At 46.8% G+C, this 25,749-nt stretch overlaps 1 protein-coding gene across 3 annotated transcripts in view; it reads left to right on the top strand.

Annotated features, from left to right (window-relative positions):
• The window catches only part of PPP2R5E (protein phosphatase 2 regulatory subunit B'epsilon), a 64,374-nt gene that overhangs the window by 26,651 nt on the left and 11,974 nt on the right, over positions 1-25,749 (top strand). For 2 of the 3 annotated variants that reach the window (XM_044272810.1, XM_044272811.1), the window contains exons 4-13: positions 4,699-4,800; positions 7,359-7,451; positions 13,194-13,324; positions 14,930-14,989; positions 16,437-16,545; positions 17,199-17,252; positions 17,339-17,389; positions 19,012-19,131; positions 21,369-21,496; positions 22,431-22,532. In XM_044272810.1, the coding sequence (XP_044128745.1) occupies positions 4,699-4,800; positions 7,359-7,451; positions 13,194-13,324; positions 14,930-14,989; positions 16,437-16,545; positions 17,199-17,252; positions 17,339-17,389; positions 19,012-19,131; positions 21,369-21,496; positions 22,431-22,532 (950 nt within the window). The remainder of the gene's footprint in view (positions 1-4,698; positions 4,801-7,358; positions 7,452-13,193; positions 13,325-14,929; positions 14,990-16,436; positions 16,546-17,198; positions 17,253-17,338; positions 17,390-19,011; positions 19,132-21,368; positions 21,497-22,430; positions 22,533-25,749) is intronic. The other variant, XM_044272812.1, reaches the window with a different exon arrangement.

Raw genomic sequence — 25,749 nt, forward strand, 5'->3', positions numbered from 1 at the left:
CTTTTGGTATTTTTGTGCAGTTGCTTTCCCCAGAAAAAGTTTTTTCCATATCCACCTATTTAGAGAGCCCAGTAGCTCCCCTCTGCCTGGGCCTGCGCACCACAGTACATGGTAAGGGCATTGGCCTCACTATATGTACTCACTGCGAGACCACTGCGCCTCCACAAGAACCAAGTCGGCTTCGCTGCGCATGTGCCTGACATACATTGAGGCCGATGCCTGCACTATGTACTGTGGTGTGCAGGCCCAGGCGGAGCAGCAGTGCATCGGTGACGTCACCGGGAGTCAGGAGCGCGCAGGAGAGGTATTGTGCTCTCTGGAGGTTGAGAAACGCCCCGCTGTGCACTTTGTGCCTAATTTGCATGCCGAACAAATATTTTCTGGTGATTAGCAAATGCACAAGAAGAATACCAGCCAGAGGTGTGTTTGTCGTGTCGTATTCTTCATGGCTGGATGAGTACTTTTGCTACGGTGGGGGCATCTGGCAAAAAAATGATTGGCAGAGGATAGCTAGATTTTCTGACCAGGTCTCAGACCGCGCATACACAATACATGGCTCGCTTCTTATTTGGCCGCTGGCGATCTTGCACCAACCATCGTACACATGCACGCATTCCCTGGCCAAGAGTGCATGTGTTCCGATTGGCAAGAGAGGAGTACTCCACTGCCAGGCACTCCTGAGAACATAGGCATTGGGCATGTTGACATCCACCAGCCAGATCCTGCTCTCCCATGACATCTGTCATTGCAGGAGAGTCAGGAGACCCCCATACACACGGTCAGTTCACCCTGATGAAGTCAGCTGTCATGTGTATGACCACATACTAGAAAAGAATTGATGCCACTATAGCTGCCTTGCACCCGTATGATCCGGCAGGCTGTATAGCGGGAGCCTCCCGACTCTTCAAGTTGAGGGGTGAGGGGGAGCATTGTGCATGTTGGATTTCAACATGTCCAATCCTTTTGTTCTCAGTGGAGATAAGCCACCATCAGAGGTTTCTGGTAATGGCTTTTTCCCATGTCCCTATTGATGGGTGCCGGGCGTGCATGTGTATGGAGGCTGGCAGCAGGTATGTCGCCAGCTTTAGCAGTCCATGACATCTAGGTTAATGTGGGTTACCTCCAGGTCCCCTGGACTGCTCCCACTCTCCAAAAGCATACTTATGGGTTAATTGGCATCTTATTAAAATTGCATAAGGGTCTGTTTGTGTATCCGACGACCACGGGAACGACGTACAGCGCAGTGGAGCAGGTCGGTGCCATGTACTACAGACGATAACCAGACTAATGCTGTAAATCCAGGGCACCCCAGACCGCCGCTGGAAGCCGTCCCTTCACATCGAGGGGAAGTCAGGAGTTAATTATAAACCCGCGCTGCTTCCTCCTTCAAAGTACAGGATGAAAAGCTCATCAAAAGTTAAAAGGGAAGGGAATCGAGCCGACCAGTTCACCCCAGCAGCCCTGTGTCTGTGGCATCAAGGGAAGCGACTGGTTCTGGTCCCCCTCCACAGAAACCGTTTGTTTGACATTGTATGATCAAAGCGTGTACGGGTAGCGTGGCCGCTCGCTCAGCACATCCGTGATTAATGCAGGGAGGTGTGTACGAAAAAAAACGCTTCAAATAGCATTACAATACCAGAGGCGTAAAAATAGAAGCACTCTGCAGGACGTTCGTTCGATGAAGGCCACGGCGCAGGTTGTCAGCCCCGGACCGCTGGAGATATGGCCTGTATTATAGAGCGGTTCTCGCTGCCGTCTATTAGGGCCCTCCAACCTGTACCTCTTCAGCTGTTGCTGGAACTACAACTCCCAGCATGCTCTCAGCTGCCGTACTTGTAAGAACTGAAATTGCATCTGATGCAGTAGTTATTTAGTGAACTGAGGAACCCCACACCATTTTTGCCACCGTTTCTCATGTGCGGGTGGTCTTGCAGTTCCCTGCTTCAACATGTGGAAACCCCCACCACTTGCCGACAGAGAAGACGGTAGCTCCAGGGGGTGACCGCTTGCCTACCTCGACGTGTGTAGCATCTGCTGTGGTAAGTGATAAAACTTTCAAGTGCGTTTTTAAAGTCCCGAGACTATAAAGCAGAGTCCAAACTAGTGGATTTGCGACACAAACGACGTACCGCAATGCTTCAGCAATTTATAGTACAGTGGGTGCGGTTTTTAAAATCTCATCCAATACCAGAAAAATTCTGCACAGATTTCGGCACATGCTGCAGAAATTTAAAGCTTTCACCCTTTTCCGGTGCAAAAACCGGCGACAAAATATGTGCGCAGCACCTACAGATTTACAGTGGAAATTATTTGCTGCATCCGCCTCAAAATCTGCAGTGTGCCCTCAAATTCAGAGAGCAAAAAGTCGCTTTGTGCTAACGGGGGTTTGTACTGTAGCTTATTGCACATTTTCCTTGCAGAATTGGTACCAAAAATGGGAGCAAATCTGATACCTCTAAACGGGTCTGAATTGCTTTTGTCGCTCTTAAAGGGATACTAGACGTTGTCTTCTCCATTTGTGCAGCTGAGAGCTACTTGTTGGATCCTGGGGGTTATGGGTGGGGGGAAATTCAGGGAATTATTTGCCCCATAAACACTCTTATCTCACATATTGCCAGGCTTCTTCACAGACCCAGCCCTTCCTTTACCTTACGTATCTTGTTGACTTTACGCCTCCTGTTTCTTTAATACTTCTACGTATTGTGCTGTGTAATTATTAAACCCGGAACTAAATGGACTTTGTCATGTTTTATGGCGCCTAACATGGGCGCTGAATGGTTCCTCCTTTACGCCTAGTAGTAGTAGTCATGCCAAACGCTCAAGTACCGCACTATAGCACAAATATTACTTCCAGCCTCCGATGTGCGCCAGGTTAAAGTTGCACTAGTAGCAGACTAGCCGTGCAAAAAAATATTACGGTGGAGGGTGTCCTAAAAAAGATCAAAACCTGCTGGCAATTAGTGGAGAGGAGGTAAGCCTTCATTAGTCTGCCGTACTCGTGAAATATTCAGGGCTGAGGAGGGGTCTTGGGACGATCACGCTTCCAGTATCCCAACTACTGTTTTGGCGTTTGTCTTCCTAGACTTCCTGACTTGCCTTCCTGCATTTCACTGGTGTTAAAGGGATCAGACAAAAAGTGGCTGCTCCCCCCCCCCTCTTGTCCGTGGGCTCTGTTTGGTATTGAACTCGGACCCAGCCCATTTGCAGGTTTCTTTGCCAGATTACAGCCCATGCGGCCACTTTACACGATGGTCATGGAGAATTCATATTTTTGGGCCTTCGAATTTGGCGACTTTGTTTCACACCCTCAATGTTTCAGCAGTTGAAACCTGCTAGCTGCTTAAAGGGGTTCTGCAGTTCTCCTCTGGATAGATCATCAGCATCTGATCGGCGGGGGTCCGACACCCGGGACCACTGCCGATCAGCTATTTGAGAAAGCAGCAGCGCTGGCAGTAGTGCAGCGGCCTTCTCGCGGTTTACCGCTGGCCCAGTGACGTCACAATTAGTATCAGTGGCCTGGGCGCGGCTAAGCTCTGTTCACTTGAACTGGAGCTTAGCCGCGCCCAGGCCAGTGATACTAGTCGTGACATCACTGGGCCTGCGGTAAACAGTGAGAAGGCCGGGGCGCTACTAGAGTGCCGCTGCCTTCTCAAACAGCTGATCAGCGGGGGTCCCGGGTGTCGGACCCCCGTCAATCAGATGCTGATGATCTATCCCTAGGCTGGATTATCATTTTAAACAAACTGCAGAACCCCTTTAAGCAGCTAGCGCAGTTCAACTGCTGAAACATTGAGGGTGTGAAACAAAGTCGCCAAATTCGAAGGCCCAAAAATATTAATCAGATGCTGATCTATCCCTAGGATAGATCATCAGTTCAAACAAACTGCAAAACCCCTTTAAATGACTTTGTGTGCTCAAGCCTCAAACGGGGCTTCACAATATACCAACCCCCTAGTAGTAACATCCATATACCCTCACAACCATTATTTTTGCTCAAGTGCCTCTGAAAGGAAAAACGAAAGCCACTTTGCAAACCACCTTATAACAAACATTCCTACCTTTTGGAATCTACAGCTGCTATGCAGACCTGTGCGTCTCCATGGTAACAGACAACAAACAGACCCTGTGTAGTCAGATCTAGCGGTCTGTTTCCCCAACTTTCTGCTCAAATCCCCAAAAGATGATAGTGAAGAAGCAGGGGACAGATATGATAAGAGCAGACATACCGTGGAGACGTTAGTTTGCATAAACGGTATACATTTTTTAATAGCGACTTTGCAAAGTTTTGGTTGCAAAGGCACATCTGGTGTGGAGAGATGTGGGTGATCAGGTTGCATTGGATGGGAGACGACACCTGGACAGTCTCTCTAACTTGCCGTCACCTAGAATGGACATACAGACACACTGAGTGCTGTCCGCGTTTTTTTGCGGCCCCGTTAAAATGAGTGGGTCCACATCCGATCCGCAAAAAATGCAGATTAGATGAGGAACAAAAATGCAGTCGTGTGAATGGGGCCTTTATGTGTGTGTGTGTGTGTATATATGTATATGTATATGTGTATATATATATATATATATATATATATATATATATATATATATATATATATATAAATTTATTTTTATTTTTTTCTATTGAGTTCTGGACGTAGTGGTGTCTGTAAAATGACAAGTCGTTCTCTTCTGATCACTTTCTAGGTATCTTGCAATATATTTAGGACCCTCCCTCCGAGCGACAGCAACGAGTTTGATCCTGAAGAAGATGAACCCACCCTCGAGGCGTCGTGGCCGCACTTACAGGTAAGTCGGACCTGCTCCGTCTATAGCACGGCGTGTAAGTACATTGCCTGCACAGTGGTTTGTCAGGTTCTAGTGCCTAAGTGCAAGGTAAAAATAGAACTGGCGCTTCCACTCCCAGCGTATACTCTGCTGCGGAAAAGCTCCTTGTACGGCCTCGCTCTTCAATCTAAACATTATAAGTCTCGCACACAAGCTGAAGACTTGACAAGAAGACAGATTAAATTCACTCACGTAGTGGCAACGAGATGTCCGTCACAGTGGCTCCATTTATGGGAAATCGTAGGAATCTATAAGCCAAATGAAGCGAACTGCGGTCATGAAAGAAAAAAAAAAAATTGTTTCATTAAAGAAGTACTCCCACAAAAAATGTTATTCTCTGACCTGTTTGAGAGGTACATGATGTATACTGTAGTGAAGGTAATTTTCTTACCGGTGACTGTATTTGTGAGTTATAACCTTCCCTTCTGATCCTCAGCTGTGTCATGTGACCAACACTGGTCTCCAACGGACACAGAACAGGAAGTCACTTACTCTCCACATCTTGTGTGGACAGAAAGCCAGTTTCTCTATGTATTCCTTAGGGTTGTAGCGGGTATCGAATTATCAATGCCCAATCAATACTTTTGTTCCAGTATCGATTCGATACCAGGATTTGACATTTACCGATACTAGGCTGTGCTATGGCACAGCCTAGTATCAGAGAACATGAAGCACGCTGCTCTCAGCGCGCTCCATTTTCTCCTCAGCAGCACAGGGGAGAAGGAGTCTCTCCCTCCCCCCCCCCTGTGCCGCTGCTGCCAATAAGAAGAGAGAGGGGTGGAGGAGGGGAGGAGGGGAGGGGCTGTGGCCACCGTGCCACCAATGATAACTCGCCCATTAATACAAATATAGGCGGCGGGTGCCAGCAGTAGAATCAGCCGGCACGCGACCTCTATGACAGGGCGCAGCGATCCGCGGCAGTTAACCCCTCAGGTGCAGCATCTGAGGAGTTGACTGCCGTGGATTGCAGCGCCCTGTCATAGAAGTCTCTTCCTGTGTTTTGTATTAAAAGGTTATTTATCTTTGGTGGCGTAGTGCGCCCCCCCTCAACCTCCCCAGTATTATAATCATTGGTGGTAGTGGCCACAGGATCCCCTCCTCCTCATTGGTGGTGCAGTGGCAGCTTCCGATCGGGGCCCCAGCAGTGTAAGCCTGGGTCTCCGATCGGTGACTATGGCAGCCAGGGTGCCATGGTAATCTCCCTGCTGCTGTGTGCACAAAGGTCCTATTCACCATCATAGAGCTCTATTGGGGTGAATAGGACAAGGGATGAAAAGATCCCAGGTTCTAGCCCCTAAGAGGGGAAAAGTAAAAAAACAAACAAAAAAAACACACCAAAATATTAAGTTTAAATCACCCCCTTTCCTAATTTTACATATAAAATATATAAACAATAAGTAAATAAACATTTTACATATCGCCATGCCCAAAAAAGTGCAAACTATAAAAATATAAAAAATATCCCCTATGCGGTGAACGCCGTAACAGAAAAAAAAATTTAAAAAAACGCACGATCTGCCATTTTGCCGGACGTTCCATAAAATGCACGCTGCTTTTTTGGGGTTTTATTTTTTTCGCGTGGTATCGAGTATCGCAATACTTTTTTATGGTATCGCAATTGATTAAAAAATTGGGATTGAAACAACCCTAGTATTCCTATGGCAGCCTCAGTGTCAGTCTCATAGGAATGAACAGAGAAGGAACTGACTTCCCATCCTGTGTCAGTTGGAGACCATAGTGCTGGTCACATGACACAGCTGAGTATCAGAAGGGAGGTTATAACTCACAATATAGTCGCTGGTAAGAAGATTACCTTCACTACAATGTACATCATGTACCTTTCTAACAGGTGAGAGAATACATTTCTTTTGTGGAGGGCTTCTTTAAACGGGCTGTCAGACTACAACAACCGCTGATTTTGAGGATCGGGCCCCATCATCCCATCTGAATGGAGCTTCGGATATGCCACTCCATTCAACTCTATGGGACTAGTGCTCCTCAGCACCACAGAGTTGGATGGAGCGGCCGTGCATTGTTGTAATATTGAGATGTTGGGAGAAGCCACGTGTTCTATTCTGGTCAGTCTTTCATTAGAGGTCATGCACGTGGCACACCGAGGCCATAGGCACATGTATACACTCCCTGAGCAGCCATGACGCTCTGTATTCTCTTAGAAGTGATAGACAGGGAGTACACAAGGAATACACGTGTGCCGCCACTTGTTTGATGTCTAAAATAGAAGCCAGCCTCACCAACATCAATCAGTGTTCAGGACCAATCCTTATGACGTATCGGAAACCTGTTATTTGGGCGAAAGGAAACTTTTAGTTGTGGATGGCGAGGTCCATGTATTAAAAAGGTATTTGCAGCATGTCCGTAGACCGTAAATGTCTGATTGGCGAGGGTCCCAACGCTGACACCTGCTCCTATGTCTAGAAGGACAGACCCCCATCTGGTAAGGCTGCCGCTGACCCTGGGAGATCCTACTGATCGGTTGTTTCTCCTCTGTGTTCTTTCAGCTTGTATATGAATTTTTCATACGATTTTTGGAAAGCCAAGAATTTCAGCCCAGTATTGCCAAAAAGTACATAGATCAAAAATTTGTATTACAGGTAAGCACATTTCCTTCACATGTGTTAATTGTCATTTTATTTTTATTTTTTTCTACATTATTTGCTTGATGAGGAATGTTTAAAGGGTTCTCCAAGTGTGGACAGTCTCTGCTTATTAGAAGGGTCCCCTGACAATCAGCTGCTCACAAAGAGTCTCCGTGCTGGGTCCTCCAGGGATTGTCTGTTTTCTGTGGGACATGCTGGCAGTAAGTGCTCAGTTTCGCTGCAGCGCCTCCACAGGGGAAATTAAGCATTACATGGTGTCCATTCACACAGTTCCGGTGCACAGCTGGTGTCCCAGTTCTGGAGACGGAAAGGGGTTCACAGAGGTGGGATTGGCACAGGAATATGCCAAAAATATATCAGATAGAAGCGGGTCCCAAAAGTGTCGCTCGCATCCATCTCCAGAACTGGGCCCCGAAGTGAAGAGCGAGTGTACTGCGCATCCGCTGTGTCTTTTCCATTTACTGCTATCGGCCTTCCAAAAATATCCGAGCAAACGCTGGCTCGTTTTATTTTTGGAAGTCTCATAGCCGTACCCCTCCAATCGTCCATATGGGACTCCTTAAAGCAGCCAAGGCTGGCTATTTTTGGAAGTCCCATATCTATAAATGGAGTGTGGCTGCGCACGCGCAGTGTGCTCGCCCTTCACTTCAGGACCCCTTTCTGGAAGGTAGGTACAGGTCCATCTCTGGGACCTGCTATCTGATATACAGGGCAACTTCCCGATGGGCAGATGCCCAGGGTGCCGCCTGAGCCCTCCTCACACCTAGACAGTGGCAGTTTTTGTGGATTTTTTTGCTGCCGGGGCCGTATTTTGATGCACTCTGGCATTTGGCTCTGTTGGGGTGGTATAACGTGCTGCAATGTGGTATTGCTGGTGTTGCCTCCCTTTTGACCGGACTCCAAAATGGGGCCACTTTTAGTTACATTTCCAATGCCGCTTTAAGTTCCTAGTCCGCCCCTGCTGATAATTGATGGCATAGCCTAGCCTAGCGATATGCCATCAGTGTCCCATATGGGAATACCCCTTTACAACCCCCCCCCCCTCCCCCCCTTTGTTCTTGGGCTGTGGCTGGTCTGACTTCTATTTGACAATCCTGAATGTGATAAATCCCGTCCTAATTCCTCTTCCTTCCAAACACGAGGGTTATGAGCTTGTTCCCATCTCCAGGCCCAGCGTCGGCTCTTGTAGATAGCGATCTCTTAATATTAGGCAGGGTAAATGGGCTTTCTCGTGCTTGCCAAGCCGGTTGAGTTTCTTGGAGTCCCAGAGGAAGACATTTGTTGCTTAGAGACAAATATTTTAAGAATCTCGTCGAGCCTCCTGGAGTAAGTCGCAGTCATTTTTTTTTATCCCCTTTTCCATCGCTAGATATAATAAGCATGGAAATTATTCAAACACTTCAACCAACAGCCCAAAAATAGCCTTTCCAATATGTTTTTAGGGCTGTGGAATTCAGTGAACCCAGTTCTCGGGATTTTGCCGTAACGCTTTATTTTTTTGTTATTGGAAGAGTAGGAGGGCACACCATATGTGCAGCTGTATAGGGGCTCGTCTGGCAAGGGGCTCACCATGTAGCAGCACTGATTAGCTTGCTATTACCGGTGGATTGTAATTCAGTAGATGCATTGGCATACAGCTAAGGAATTGTGATTGTGGTTTGCAAATTTCAGACTTTTTTTTTTTTTTTTTAGACACCATAAAAATGTTGTTTTAAAGGGCATCTGTCAGCAGATTTGTACCTATGACGCTGGCTGACCTGTTACATGTGCACTTGGCAGCTGAAGGCATCTGTGTTGGTCCCATCTTCATATGTGCCCGCATTGCTGAGAAAATGAAGTTTTAAATGAGCCTCTAGGAGCAACGGGAGCGTTACCATTACACCTAGGGGCTCTGCTCTCTCTGCAACTGCTGCGCCCCCTGCACTTTAGTAGGGGTAGGTAGTAAAAACGTCATCACACCTGGCTCTGTCAATCAAAGTTCAAAGGACGCGATAGTTGCAGAGAGAGCAGAGCCTCTAGGTGTAATGGTAACGCCCCCGTTGCTCCTCGAGGCTCATTTGCATATAATAAAACATCATTTTTCTCAGCAATGCGGGGACATATGAACATGGGACCAACACAGATGCCTTCAGCTGCCAAGCGCACATGTAACAGGTCAGCCAGTGTCATAGGGACAAATCTGCTGACAGATGCCCTTTAATCTGCCAGCATCATGTTAGAGTTTTAGCGTGGCCTAGTGGGCGGGCCTACTATGTGATTGACAGCCTTCCCTGTGTCGGTGCGCCTGCAGGTGGCTGTTAATCGCGAAGTAGGACCTACCACTGGACTGCTAAGCCCAGAATGAGCAGAAATGACAATCAATGAAATCATTAAATGACAAGTTCTATATAATTGGTGTATTTAGAGTTGTAGAACATTTCTATGTAGATGTGATTTTATGCGTATAATGTGTAACCGTGTGTGTGAAAACGCAATGAGATTAACGTGTTCTATTTCTTCCTTCGAGGAACTTTGCTTTAATTCTTTACTTTCAGGTTTAATTTTAATCTCTACTGCCACCTAGTGTCTACAGTGGGTGCTGCCTTCACTGTTTCCATATCGTCCTACACCTGCGATGGCTAACCTCCGGCAGTGGGAAAAACTACAACTCCCGAGATGTACACTTGATTGGCTTTTCTCAGAACGCCATACAAATGAATGGAGCATGCTGGGAGTCGTAGTTTCTTCACAACTGGAGTGCCAGAGGTTAGCCATCACTGTTTAGACTGACATAATGGGGTCAGTCGGCACAGCGCTGTCGTTAGCAGTACACCCCTCAGTTACCGCTCTTCCTCAGCTGCATTTTGGATGCTATATGGCGCATCAGTGGGTGATTTGGACAGTTATGCGTCATTTCTTTGTTGGTGATTACTCTCTCAATATAGCGGGATTTCTTTATAGCCTTGTTAGGCCTCATGCACACGACCGTTGTATGTTTTGCGGTCCGCAAAACACGGATGGCGTCCGTGTGCGTTCCGCAATTTGCAGAACGGCACGGACCGCCATTGATATAACTGCCCATTCTTGTCCGCAAAACGGACAAGAATAGGACAGGTTATTTTTTTTGCGGACCACGGAACGGAGCAACGGATGCGGACAGCACACGGAGTGCTGTCCGTATCTTTTGCGGCCCCATTGAAGTGAATGGCTCCGCATCCAAGCCGCAAAAACTGCAGCTCGGATGCGGACCAAAACAACGGTCGTGAACATGAGGCCTTACTGATACATAGCTCCAAATCCCCTGTTTTTAAGTGGTTTTTAAAGGTCAGCCTGGCAGCCACCACTAGAGGGAGCCCTACTGCATACTGTGATGTGAGTTCTGTCAATTAAGGTGCATTCACACGACCGTGCGTATTTTGACGATCCGCAGAACACATCAGTTGTTTTTTTTTGAGGACCTACTGTAACAATGCCTATCCTTGTCCGCCAAACTGACAAGAATAGGACGTGTTCTATATTTTTAATGGAGCCACGGAACAGACATATGGATGCGGACAGCCCACGTGGTGCGGTCTACATTTTTTGTGGCTCCATTAAATTGAATGGGTCCGCATCAGATCCGTAATAAAATGTGGATCAGAGGCAGAGCAAAAATACGATTGTGAGAACAGGGCCTCAACGGTACCCCCTAGTGGTAGCTGCAAGAAGTTACTAAGTTAGCTATGTCTGTGCGGCGAATTTGAAGCTCTGTATCCAAAAAAACTAAGCTCTGTCCGCTGTAATAGAGTATTAATCAGTGAACACGGAATTTAATACCTGCTTATATTAAAATACTAAATGGATTTCAAGGGTTGACCTTCACTTTAAATTCAAGGGGGTTGTCTTGGTGGCGGATTCCTTTTCATTCTGCTGATAATTGAGGGCGAACGGCTTCATTTCTGACCTGCTCTTTGATGCTGGTGCATTCTTGACTTGCATACTTCAGACGGTTCAAGCCCTTGACATACTCTCTAGTCTTGTTTTTGACATTCCATAAATGCCTTGGTCTCTGAGCGTTCTTCAGGCCTCAAGCACTTTGTAGCTGGTGTCACCTTCTTGTATTGTGTGCAGTTTGCCTACCCCTGTATTGTATAGTATACGCTAGTAATATCTCACCTCTTGGCAGTATGCTCAGTGGTCCTCATAACTACAGATCCTGAGGGAAGAGATTAAAAGGGGTCGTTCACTCCTGAGGACCCCCCCCCCCCCAATGTGGCCGAACCCGCAATGGGATTCACACTGCCGCTCCATAGCTCCCACTCAGGTGCTGCGGGTTTGGGGTCTCCCGACGTTAACATCAGGTTTGACCTGCTGTACCCAATGGCTGGCTGCAGTGGTGACACGTCATCCGTGCGTCATTTCACTCATCGCTTTGAGGAGCTATTGAATGCAGCGGCCATATGACCCTCGGAGAGACCCCCGACCTGCGCTGCTTTTTAGGGGAGCGATGGAGCCAGAACCCAACGTCGTGGATTAGATGAGTATGATTCCCACAGCTGGTCCGGCCATGCTGGGGGGGGGGGCACCGCAGAAAAGGACCCGCTGTACAGAGGTCTTTTGGGGGGCCACATCTGAAGACCTGGCCTACAAAAATACATTGATCCAAAGACAAAAAAAATGGAAGGTCTCAAGTATACAACTTATCAGGAGAGACTTGAAAGGGATTTTAAGGGGTGATCTAACCTTTAGGGGTGACCTGTCCCCTTTCCTGATATCTCTGTTTTAGTAACTACTTGCATTCCCCATGTAATAACAATTCTGGAGCACTGTTATTCCTACTAGAAGTGATGAAGAATTGGCTGCAGCCTGCAATGAAGGTCCATCTGGGTGTTACCAGTTGGGGTGTGTGTCCCTGCACAGTCAGTGATGCCAGTGTCAGACTGCGCAGGGAACCCTCCCAAAACGAATAACACCCATTTGGACCTTTATTGCAAACTGCTAGAAATTATTTCATAAACTTCTAGCAGGAATAATTCAGGAATGGCACAACATAGTTCTAAGAAAAGATGCTCCAGAATTGGTATTACATAGATGGTGTAGGTGGTTACTACAGAGGCGTCTGCTCCTCTTTAAAGGGCATCTGTCACCAGGGTCATGCCGATCAATCTGAGGTTGGCATAAACTAGTGATGGGGTCCCTGATTAAATGGATGAAGATACTGGGTGGCTTGTCGTAGTTTTGATAGTCGTTTATGAGGAGAGGCAGCAGCTGGGGCGTTTCCTGCCCATTTACACTGGTGCGTGGTGGGGGGGGGGGGGGTGGGGGGGGGGGGGTACACATGAATATCAAGCACTGCCTTGTACGTACTACCTTCCTCGGCTAATGAACAGCCTCAAAACTACTCCAAGCCATTCAATCGAATTGGACTCCTCAGATCGGGCGGCATAACCCTGCTGACAGGTCCCCTCCGATATCTTAGAATGTGGCTCGGGAGGCATCCTCAAACTGCGGCCCTCCAGCTGTTGTAAAACTACAACTCCCACAATGCCCTGCTGTAGGCTGATACCTGTAGGCTGTTCGGGCATGCTGGGAGTTGTAGTTTTGCAGCAGTTTGAGGATGCCGGCTTAACACAAGAACAAGGGGGTGTCATCTGAAATTAGTTGTAGGGGTTGATCAGAAGCAATGTTAGAAAATACTTTATTACTGAAAGGGTAGTAGGCGCATGTGACAGTCTGTACGGGACATCGGCAGTAACCTCTGTGCTTTTTGTTTTTCAGCTCTTAGAGCTTTTTGACAGTGAAGACCCTCGTGAAAGGGACTACTTAAAAACAGTCTTACACAGAATTTATGGCAAATTTCTTGGGCTTAGAGCGTTTATTCGAAAACAGATTAACAATATTTTTCTACGGTAAGTGCATTGTATGTGCGGTGTACGTGCGGTTCAGGAACTTTGCTGTAAGGCTACTTTCTCACTCGCGTTTGGTGCGGGTCTGCATCCTTTCAGAACGGATCCGTTTGGATTATCTGTAACATAGCCAAAACGGATCCGTCTTGAACACCATTGAAAGTCAATGGAGAACGGATCCATTTTCTATTCTGCCAGATTGTGTCATAGAAAACGGATCCGTCCCCATTGACTTACATTGTGTGTCAGAACAGATCCATTTGGCTCAATTTCGTTACACGGACACCAAAACGCTGCAAGCAGGGTTTTGGTGTCCGTCTCCAGAGCGGAATGGAGACTGAACGGAGCCGAACTGATGCATTCTGAGCGGATCCTTTTCCATTCACAATGCATTAAGGGGCAAAACTGATCCCGTTTTATGACCGCTTGTCAGAGCCCTGAAGGGATCTCAAACAGAAACCAAAACGCCAGTGTGAAAGTAGAGGTCACCTAGTTAGAGCACCGTAATCTCAGCAGCATGTCCTTCGCTGTGCTGGCATCAGCCACAGGGAACTGAGCCGCAGCGAGCTGCGCATGCGCTAGCTGCGAGATTACAGCGCTTTAACTTTGTGAAGTCTGGTAGCAAGGAGGAGATTTGCATGATGCGGGCGGTGCTGGGCTCCAGAAACGTTAGTAACAGCCCCGTACTTGCCTCATTTACATACAGGTGAAACTCGAAAGATTAGAATATTGTGCAAAGTTCATTTATTTCAGTAATGCAGCTTAAAAGGTGAAACTAACTAACATATGAGACTCATTACAGGCAAAGCGAGATATTTCAGGCCTTTACTTGTTATAATTTGGATGATTATGGCTTATAGCTTATGAAACCCCAAAGTCACGATCTCCGGTCCCCTTTGCTCAGGGGGTACGGATTAATTAGCTGACTAGAGGGTGACACTTTGAGCCTAGAATATTGAACCTTTTCGCAAAACTCAAATTTTAAGCTGCATTAATGCAATTCCTTTTAATTTGCATTACTGAAATAAATGGACTTTTGCACGATATTCTAATTTTTTTAGTTTCACCTGTATATACAGTATAATATTTTTTTTGCCTAAATAAAAGCACTCAGAGCTATGGGGAATGTATATTGCGGATGTGCTAGCGGCGATCTAGCAGCACATGTGACGCAATTCCTTTAAAGGGGTTTTGCAAGTCTTTGTAACTGATGACCTATCCACAGGATAGTCCATCAGTATCTGAACGTTCCCTGCACTCCTGTGAGCGGCGTGGCCTTCTCATAGCTTACCCTAGGCCAGTGACAGTCACATTCATCGGTCGCATGGTCTAAGCGCAGCTCAGCCCCATTGAAGTGAATGGGGCTGAGCTGTGATACCAAGCACAGCCACTATACAGTGTACGGCACTGTTCTTGGTGGGCTTCCAGAAGGTCACCGCACTCACAGGGGCGCTGGGGCCTTCTAAAACAGCTGATCGGCGGGGGTCCCAGAGGATAGGTCACCAGTTAAAAAGTCTCTGAAAACTCTAAGCCAAAATGCTTAATGGGTGGGGCATGGAGATTGTAGTCGGGTGTCGTACAATGATGGTTTTACCTTTTTTCTTTCAGATTTGTTTATGAAACAGAACACTTTAATGGTGTAGCAGAACTGCTGGAAATATTAGGAAGGTAAGATGTGGTCACGCTTTTATGTCTTGTGGCCTCCAAATCCCAAATCATGCCCCATTCCATCCAAGAAGCTGCTAGAATCGGGAAATCCACATCAACCACAGTTCTTTGTGGTCCATTCATGGGGTAGTCCGACGCGGGACTGTTGGTAGTGTTAAAGGGGTTGTCTAGGTGTTGATATTTGCTTAAAAAAAATATGGGTTCAGAATGGTGTAAAATGATAAAATAAGTGATACTCCCCTTACCAATCCCCCAGCATTTCCATACTGATGCCTCTCACTTCCTGCCGATCTCTACTTCCTGGTCCGTTGTGACCCAGGAAGTGGTCCCTCCTGACCCAGGAAGTGTCGCTGCTCAGCCAATCAGTTTGCTACTGCAGTGTGATGGCTGAATAATCACCTTGCCCGGTTGTGGCCGTAATGCATACACGCATACCGCGGGTCCGCAGTACACGGGCATTGGCTGTGTGCACCCCGCATCACAGATGCTGACCCATTCACTTGAATGGGTCCGGGAGATGCGGTGCGGAACGGAAGCACGGATCGGAAGCCCACTGAAGCACTACGGAGTGCTTCCGTGGTGTTTCTATTAGTGCTTCAGCACCGCAAAAGAATATAATTTTTATTTTTTACAGTGCGGGCGGATCACGGACCCATTCAAGTTGAACGGGTCTGGATCCGTCGCGGCTGCAACACAGATGTTGCCCGTGCATTGGGGACTGCAAATTGCGGTACCCATTGCACGGAACGGCCGTGTGCATGAGGCTTTACTGTGTTGGTAGCGACCTGGACGTAGAGACCAACTGGGGAACCAGGAAGTGTCTGAACAGTTCTTTTTGGGGATCAGTAAGGTCTTGCTTTATTATTTTACACCATTCTAAGCCTTCTTTTTTTTAAATGTCATTGGTTGGACAACCCCTTTAAGTAGCATATACTCCCTGGACAGACCTGCTAGCCTTTCTTTAGGTTCTGTTCAGACCACATGGATGTTTGGTGCAGATTCTGCACCTGATTTACAATGTATAATGCTAAGGAATGGGTTTCTACAACACCCCCTACATACTTGGCATACTTTTTCCTATTGTGTACTTTAGGGCATGATGCAGGTTTTCTGTATGTTTAACACTTGGCAAAGCAGCAGGTGAAATGCACAGCAAAATCCGCACGTACGCCTGGGATAAGTTACGTTGGTTTTGCTGCGGATTACCAACAAATGCTTCATCTGAATGTACATACGAGTCCTCCCTTACCTTCCCCTTTGTCTCTGGGGTTTCCCAAGATGAGTTGAGTAGCTTTGAAGAAATTCATTTTCGTTACTCACAAAACTGTATTTATTTTCCAAAGCTGGTCATCTCGGGTTTTCGCGTGTCTATAGGAAAAGTAAGGAGGACACGTCTGCACTGTGTTCTATGGACTAACCTATCGATCCTCTGTGCTTTCTCCTGCAGTATTATCAATGGCTTTGCATTACCTCTGAAATCGGAACATAAACAGTTCCTTGTGAAAGTGCTGATCCCCCTGCACACGGTCAGGAGCTTATCCCTCTTCCACGCACAGGTATGGCCCTTTTCTCTTCCAGTGGTTTGTAGATTGCTTAAAGGGATTGTCTTAAAACAGACATTTGTCACCTATCTGCGGGGTGGGTGATCAACGTCTGTTCACTGGGACTCCCACCAGTCCCTCTGCTTGACGGTCAGGGCGTTTTGAATGAAGTCCTTCATTCCAAGTCTTTTAGACTGCCGAAGGGCGGCCATGTGCAGTGTCTGTTTCAGTCGGCGATGTGTCTGACCATTGCCCCATTCAGACTCCTCACTGCAGTGCTGCCAGTAGGTTTTAAATGTGCATTGTGGGATTTTCGGTATTAGAAAGACATGACTTTCCTCCTTTCAGAAACGGTACCATAGTTATTGCCAGGTTGCATGTGATATTGGAGGCTCGGCCCTCTTCACTTGCAGTACCAAACTCAACCTGTAGACAAGTGTGGTGCCGTTTACTGGAATAAAGCAGCCATGTTTATCGAGGCCTTTAGAGGATCTGTCGCCTCTCCTGGCATGTTTGGTGTGCTAAATAACAGTTGTCTGGCATCTCTTAAAATTATGTTCCTCTGCTATTCCTCCTGGCAGTATCCTTACAAACCACTTATGTTTCTGCAAAAAATGTAATTTGGTCGTATACATATTAATAAGCTCTCGTTCTTGTTTCCTTTCCAGCTGGCATATTGTATAGTACAGTTCCTGGAAAAAGACCCTTCCCTCACAGAACCAGTAAGTGTCCAGTACTTATGTCAGCGTCGTAAGATGTCTTCCTCTGTCTTTGGATCGTAATAATAATTTGTTGCTTTATTTATTAGGTCATTAGAGGATTGATGAAGTTCTGGCCAAAAACCTGTAGTCAAAAAGAGGTAGGTGGTCTCTATACAAGCACATGTACATAGCACCATCCTTCTCAGTAGTTCTATTACCCAGCCACTCCTGTCCATGCGCTCTGTTCAGGACCCGGTGGACGGGTCTTCTGCGCAGGTCCCCCTTCTATAACTACGAGCATTGCTGCAACGAGACGTGACCCAGCTATTCACCTCACTTACCCTGCAGTGCCTGTTGTAGGCGAGGTGTCTGGGATGTCTGACCTTTTTCCCCGTGAAAACTGCTGATCCCCAGGAGTTTCTGAAATTCCTGGTTGACAGACTGAATTCAGTATGACAAGGGTTTCTGATGACAGGTCGGCTCCTTTAAAAGGCTATGGACACCTTTGGGGGTGGGGGGCATTTTATTTATCATAGCACAAAATGTATAAAAAAATTTTGGGGTTGGTCTGTATTTAAAAAAAATAAAAAATCAACAGTTTTTCCTCTACAGCTTCCACTTTCAGTGCATCTGCAGCTGCACTCGCGTCTCGGTCTGTAGCCCTTATCTTTGAATTCTGACAGCTCATAAACACTTGTTACTAAATTGTTATCAAACAGAAATTAATTTGGCTATAATGAGTCTGTATCATCTGCCGATCCAGTTGTCAGAGCAGCACCGACTGCGGGTGCGCTGAAGGTGAGGGCTCTAGAGCAGTTTTTCCTAACCAGTCTGCCTCCAGCTGTTGCAAAACTACAACTCCCAGCATGCCTGGACAGCCTTTGGCTGTGCGGGCATGCTGGGAGTTGTAGTTTTGCAACAGCTGGAGGCACACTGGTTGGGAAACGCTGCTCTAGAGGAAAAGCTGTTGCCAAGTTTGAATGAAAGCAATTGAAAAAAATGATTTTTAGCCCCAGCAATAACCTTAAAGAATAATCATTCTCAGAGGTGTCCATGATCTTTTTAAATTGTTGTTTCACTTCAGCAAATAAGTTACTACGAGGCACTAATGTATTGTGATTGTCCATATTGCCTCCTCTGCTGTCTGGATTCATTTTTCCTTCACATTATACACGGCTCGTTTCCAGGGGTTACGACCACCCTGCAATCCAGCAGTGGTGGTCGTTCTTGCACACTATAGTAAATAAAAACGCTGGCCAGGACCCTGGGTGCGCACATCGGCACGCATGCGCAGCAGCTCCCGTCCCAGGCCACCTCGTATCTGCACTGCAGCAGAGGCCATAACCTTTGAAAACGAGCAGTGTATAATGTGATGGAAAAATAAATCCAGCCAGCAAAGGAAGCAATATGGACAATCACAATACATTACTGATGTGAGACAACCTTCACACAGTCTTCATTGCATATCATTTTAATCAGCAGGATCAACTCTACTGGGTAGTAGTATGCCAGTTTTGCTAGGGTTGATCCTGTTGACGGGTGGCCTGTAAAGGTCATCAGTAGTAGATTGGTGGGGGTCTGACATCCCTGCCAATCAGCTGTGGCAAAACACAGCATCTCCGGACACTGTGCAGTGGCCGTTCCTGGTTTTACTTATTGGGGTGGGGGGCAGTATGGTGATGGGCTCATTGCCCGCCATGATGGGCAGATCACATGCTGCTTGGTGTTTCCAGCACTTGGAAGTAGCTGACGTAGCCTTGGCCATTATTCTTTCTTCCAGGTCATGTTTCTTGGCGAGTTGGAGGAGATCTTGGACGTCATTGAACCATCACAGTTTGTCAAAATCCAAGAGCCTTTGTTTAAACAGATTTCCAAGTGCGTTTCCAGCCCTCATTTCCAGGTGAGTGTGAGGAGCATAGCCAAGTAGTCTTAAAGGGGTTCTCTCCCCTCTGGACAACCGCCCCTTGTTAGAGGGGTTCCTTGATCATAAGGTGATCACCAAGTTTTTTTCTTTGTGGTTAGTTGATCTTATAGAATTTGACCTGCAATAAATGGCGCTCGTTCCTGTAAGGACACAGTGACAGCCGTCAGGTCCCCCCAGTCATTTCTTTCTAGCTTTCTGCTGTATTGCATTGTGGCGGGATGACAGCTAATAATTATCACTTGTCGTGTAGCATGGAAATAATGCTGGGGGTGGAGGATGGCTGGGCCGCTGCCAGTGCACGGTGCGTGTATCGTCAGAAGCCGCCACTGCCTCAAAGAGCCATAACTTATTTCAACATAGCCGTATCGGGGCTTCTTTTTTGCAGGATAACTTGTTGTGGCACCATTTAAAGGAGTTGTTCGAGTGTTTAATGCTGATAGCCTATCCTCAGGATAGGTTACCAGTATCTGATCCCCCTGGCACCCCGCCAGTCAGATGTTTAAAGAGGACTGCATCCTCTTCCTAAGCCAGTGACGGCACATTCATTTATTGCATGGCCTTGGCCCAACTCAGTCCCATTTATGTCGAAGTACAGCCGCTATCCAATGGATGGCGCTGTGCTTGGTAAGGTGCGCGGCCCCTTCAGACAGCTGAGCATCAGACCCCCACCGATCACCTACTGATGACCTATCCTGAGGATGCATCTTCAGTAATAAACACTCGGACGACCCCTTTTAATAAAATTATTTGTGGAATGAAACGGAGAAAGCCAACACAATTCCTTTTTTGTTTTTAGGGTTTGTTTGTGTTGTGTGTAAAAATTACATGAGAATCGTATTTTTGGGATCAGTACGATTACGGCAGTATAAAATTTTGTATTCCTACTTTTTTTTTTTTTACTAAAAAACCATGAATTGCTTTTTTTTTTTCATATATTTTTTTTTTTTTATAGACTTTGGTTTAACTAACTAAATTTTTTTGTCTTCTTTAGAGGAGTTAGAATTTGTACAATACTCTGCAATACTTTTGTATTGCAGTGTGTAGTGGTTTTACCAGCATCCTGTTAAGTCCTGCCAGAGGCAGGGTGTAATAGGAGCAGTAAGGTGGCAGGCCTTGGGACCTTAAGGCTGCGTTCAGACCAGAGCGTTTTACAGCGCGTTCCTACGCGCTGTAAAACGCTCAACAAGGAGAAACCAATGCTTCCCTATCGGCATGGTTCTCACCTGGGCGTTTTACAGCGCGTATGATCGCGCTGTAAAACGCCCAAAGCCCCAAGAAGTACATGAGCTTGTTTGGGGCGTCTTGTCGCGCGTTCCTGTACATAGACTTTTGGGAGCGCGCGACAATGGGCGTTCGCTTGTCTCTGTATGCGCGATTGCAAACGCCCGTACAATCGCGCATACAGAGCGCTCCATCGCGAACGCTCAGGTGTGAACCCAGCGTTAGTAGGCTACTCCTCTGCACCCCATGATGGCTTGCAGGAGCCGCTCGGGTATTAGTGATCATGGCACCTGAGGGGTTAAATTACTTGTTTCGGACTTACTCAAATCCTGGTCACTGTAGGTGGTTGTCAGCGGTATAACACAGCCGACAACCGCCGCAAATAGATTAGGCTGAACCCTCACTCCATACACACATCCCGGCATTAGGAAAAACGTGTGTCACAAAGGGGTTAATGCAGCATCTGATAATCCAGCACTCGACTTCAGTTCAGACCTGGACACCTAATGTGGAATTGCATTAGCCCAGAAGATTGATCTGATGATCCGATGTCCATCATCTCCCGTTGCCAGATTAAAGGAATGTTGTACTGTATACACTGTATGTCCGCGTTATTTCATTGACACAAGGTTTTACACTTTTAAGCCACAAGGGGGAGCAGTTACTTTAGGATTTGAGAATGCTTCTCATTGGAATTGGAGGCGTTGTCATTGGATTTCCATAGAATAACCTTTATCTGGTGCCAACATTTTCTTTTATATAAACCTACAAAATGATAGTTAATGAAAGGAGATTGCAAGTCACAGGGTATTTGGTGTATTTCTGGAGGCCGCATCTCACCTCCTTCATTCTCCTGAGACTCGTGGTCCTGTAACTAATGGTAGAGGTATTACAAGTCCTAGACGGCTTATTGATCAGAGAATGTCTGTCTTTTTTTGGCACGTGCGATCACTATTCCGCTTTTAACATGGCCTCTCTTTCTCGTTTTGAAGGTGGCGGAACGAGCGTTATACTATTGGAACAATGAATATATCATGAGTTTAATAGAAGAGAACTCAAATGTCATCCTTCCCATCATGTTTGCAAGCCTGTACAGGATTTCTAAAGAACACTGGAATCCGTAAGTGGAATTTTACCCAATTATTTTTTTTACCACATTTAGTTTTTCCACTGGTTGTCCTGTGTGTAATGTTAGACTACAGTACGGCTAGGAATTCACACCAACTCATTGTCACCTGCAAGTCACTGCGACTACAGGGTATATGCAGAGGGGGTCGTAACTGTCAGATAGTTTACAATGTCTCTATCCCATGGGAAAACCGTTGAAGGTATTCCAGTAAGGGTCCATTCACACGTCCTTATTGTACACCCCAGCCGGCACCCCCATAGAACTGCCTATTCTTGTCCGCAATTGCGGACAAGAATAGGACATGTTATATTTTTTTTTTGCGGAAGTTCGGTCCCGCGCTCCGGAAATGCAGATGTAGAGTGCTCTCCGCATCTCTTCCGGCCCCATAGAGAATGAATGGATCCGCACCCGTTCCCGATATTGTGGAACGGATGCGGACCCATTTGCGGACGTGTGAATGGACTCTTATTAGAAGCCATTCCCTGCCCACAGGATATGGGTTTACTATGAGATCGTTGAGCATCCAACTGCTTGAACCTCTATTGATCATGAGTACAGGCACCCCGTACCCCACAGGGGCCCCCCGAAATAAACAGTTTGACTAGCCCAGCATGCACACTGCCACTCCATCCATTTGCTTGAGACTGCAAGAGCCAAGTGCAGCGCTCTGGTATTTCCAGGTCCCATAGAGATGAATTGCCTCGTGTTTGACCTGCCACTCTGTTCATTTTGGGGAGCACTGTGTGGTTGGGGAACCCATTCCTGTGATCGTTGAAGATCCCAGCAGTAGTACCCCCCCCACTTCAAATTACCAGAATACACCTCCTAGTAAAATACCGGTCTATGAGCCCCCTGTAGCCACTGTATCTAAAGCTAATATTTACAGACGTGTCTTCTCACAATCGCCAACTTGTTTCCCCACCAGGGCGATCGTCGCTCTCGTCTACAACGTGTTAAAAGCCTTCATGGAGATGAACAGCACCTTGTTTGATGAACTGACAGCCACTTACAAGTCAGATCGCCAGCGGTAACTTTTTATAGCTTCTTCTTGTCTGCAGCACGGAAAGCTCATGCCGGTTTTCTCTGCTGCATTGACTTGACTTTTTATTTTTATTCCTTCTGTATTGGGCTCTGTTTGCACTGGCGTCATGGCCCCTGTTCTCGACATAGTCGATGCAGGCATGCCAGATCCATATTTAAACCAATCGGCAAACCCTGATGGATCCCGTTCACATAACGGGGTCGATCAGAATTCCTTCAGGGTTCTGGTATTTTTGATGGCAAGGATAGCGCAATGAAGTGAAGAATATGAAATATGCTTTTCTTGCTGTGTTAAAACACCAAAATCCCATTGAAGTGGAGAAAAGTGTCAGTGGGATCAGAGCCTTAAAGGGGTTCTCTCCCTTCAGCAGCTGGCATTTATCATGTAGAGAAAGTTAGTACAAGGCACTTACTAATGTATTGTGATTGTCCATATTGCCTCCTTTGCTGGCTGGATTAATTTTTCCATCACATTATACACAGTTCGTTTCCATGATTATGACCACCCTCCAATCCAGCAGTGGTGGTCGTGCTTGCACACAATAGGAAAAAGCTCTGGCCTCTCTGGTGGCTGGGACCGTGGGAGCTGACATATGGACTAATGCGCAGCAGCTCCCATCCCAGTCACCTCGTGGTTACAGCAGTGGCTGTAACACCTGAAAACCAGCAGTGTATAATGTGATGGAAAAATGAACCCAGCCAGCAAAGGAGGCAATATGGACAGTCGCAATACATTAGTAAGGGCCATGTATTAACTTTCTCAACATGATACATGCTATTGGCTGAACTAAGACAACCCCTTTAAATGTGTTTGTTTGAATTTCCTCTCCTAGTCTCAGTTTTAACTGGTCATGATGATAAAACTTGTAATTTTTGGGCATGCAGTAAATTAGGAGCGTAGAACTAAGGCCTCCTGCACACGACCGTAGGTGTCCCGTTGCCGTATTGCGGACCACATTTGGGGATCTGCAATACCCGGGCACGGTTCCGTGTGCATTCTGCATCACGGATGCGGACCCATTCACTTCAATAGGTCCGCAAATCCGGAGATGTGGAACGGAACCCTACGGAAGCACTACGAAGTGCTTCTGTGGGGTTTCGTCCTGTACTTCCGTTTCGCAAAAAGATAGGACGTGTTCTATCTTTTTGCGGAACGGCCGGAATGGGTCCGCGATCCGCTGTGGCTGCCCCACGGACGGCCATGGGGTGCACCCATTCTTGTGCAGGAGGCCTAAGACGTCTCAAGTGTGTCAGAATGGGAGCCACCTGTACAAAGTGCTTCTTTCCACTGACTGATGTCTATATGCTGTAATAGGGCATATGGACAGAGGTTCTCTTCATGGGACAACCCCTTTAAAGGGAACCTGTCACCGGGATTTTGTGTATAGAGCTGAGGCCATGGGTTGCTAGATGGCCGCTAGCACATCCGCAATACCCAGTCCCCATAGCTCTGTGTGCTTTTATTGTGTAAAAAAACTATTTGATACATATGCAAATTAACCTGAGATGAGTCCTGTCCCTGGCTCATCTCACATACAGGACTCATCTCAGGTTAATTTGCATATGTATTAAATAGTTTTTTTTTACACAATAAAAGCACACAGAGCTATGGGGACTGGGTATTGCGGATGTGCTAGCGGCCATCTAGCAACCCATGTCCTCAGCTCTATACCCCAAATCCCGGTGACAGGTTCCCTTTAAGTAATATTCTCTTTTGGCTGTAATACCTTTTTAGCTGCATGAGAACCCCAGTAATACCCTATAAGGTTAACTTCAGACGGACATACAATGGACAGGTTATGGGGTCTGTATTTCAGCTACGATACCTGGACCCTAAATAAATTCTAAGGATCACTCGGGGTCAAGTTTTTTGCAACTGTTATACAGACCCTAATATATGGCCATATTAATCTCTACTTTACCCTGCAAAATGTGTTTGTGCAAAGTTTTGTTTGTCTGTACTTTCCATTGACTTTTTATTTTCTGACTTAAAGGGGTTTTCTGAGATATTATTATTTTTTTATTATTGAGAGCCCCCGCAGATTAGCTGTTTGAGAAGACGGCAGCGCTCCTGTGAATGCAGCGGCCTTTTCTCGGCTTTCCCTAGGCCAGTGACTACACATTGATCCGTTACGTGGCCTAAGAGCAGCTCAGCCCCATAGAAGTGAATGGGACCGAGCTGCGGTACCAAGCACCGCCGCTATACAATGCACGGCGCTGTGTTTGGTGAGCTGCCAGAAGGTCTCTGCTGTCACAGGAGTCCTGGTGCCTTCTCAAAATACCTTATCGGCAGGGGTCCTGGGTGTCTGACCCCCTGCGATCAGATACTGATGACCTATCCTGAGGATAGGTCATCAGTAAAACAAAATCTTGAAAAAACTTTTTAAAGGGGTTTATTGGTTATAATAACTGTTTAGTTTCAGCAGGCAGGCTGCAGGCATTGGCTTTAAAATAAAGATTCATACCTCTCTGCTTCCATCTTGTGGTCCACGCACTGTTTTCCTCTGGCAGTGCCAGGACACGGTCACATGCACCAGTGCAGCCAATCACACAGTGCGGGGACCAGAAGATGGCGGCAGCTTAGAGGACGGGCACTGATTGGCACAGGTCATTAATCTTTGGTTACAGCAGGCAGGCTGCGGGCACTTGCCGTAAAAACCCCTTGAAAGCTGAAAACAGTATTCCGGTTATATCAAGTTTCCACAGGATAGGGGATAACTATTAGATTGGTGGGGGTCCGTCTGCTGGGACCTCCTTCCATCACGCAAGGCAGGTTGAGCAATGTGCACTACTGCTTCATAAAACAGCGGAGCGCTGTACTATGGATGAATAAAGCGATATGGCGCATACTGCGGCTTCATTCATATCTAGGGATGATCCCAGCAGTCAGGCCCCTATCACGGGTCTAATGGTAATCTCCTGGGGATAACCTGATAACTGGGATTCGGAAGCGCGTGGCCTGTATATAGCTTGTAGTGTGCCATGAGTGCAGGCTGGCCAGTAACCAGCAGCCAAGGGCCCGACGCACCTGGAAAGTTTCACTGGTACAATACTGTTCAGATTGCTGTGTTTTGGAATTTTTTAATACATGACTGACAAGCAGGCAATTGTCGGGAAAGAACGGTTTCTTCCCGCTAATTGCCTGCTCAGTCGGGTAGGGTACATTCACACACACAACGTTAATCTGCCAAATTTTACAGTAG

Source organism: Bufo gargarizans, chromosome 11, assembly GCF_014858855.1.
Source record: "Bufo gargarizans isolate SCDJY-AF-19 chromosome 11, ASM1485885v1, whole genome shotgun sequence".
Taxonomy (NCBI): domain Eukaryota; kingdom Metazoa; phylum Chordata; class Amphibia; order Anura; family Bufonidae; genus Bufo; species Bufo gargarizans.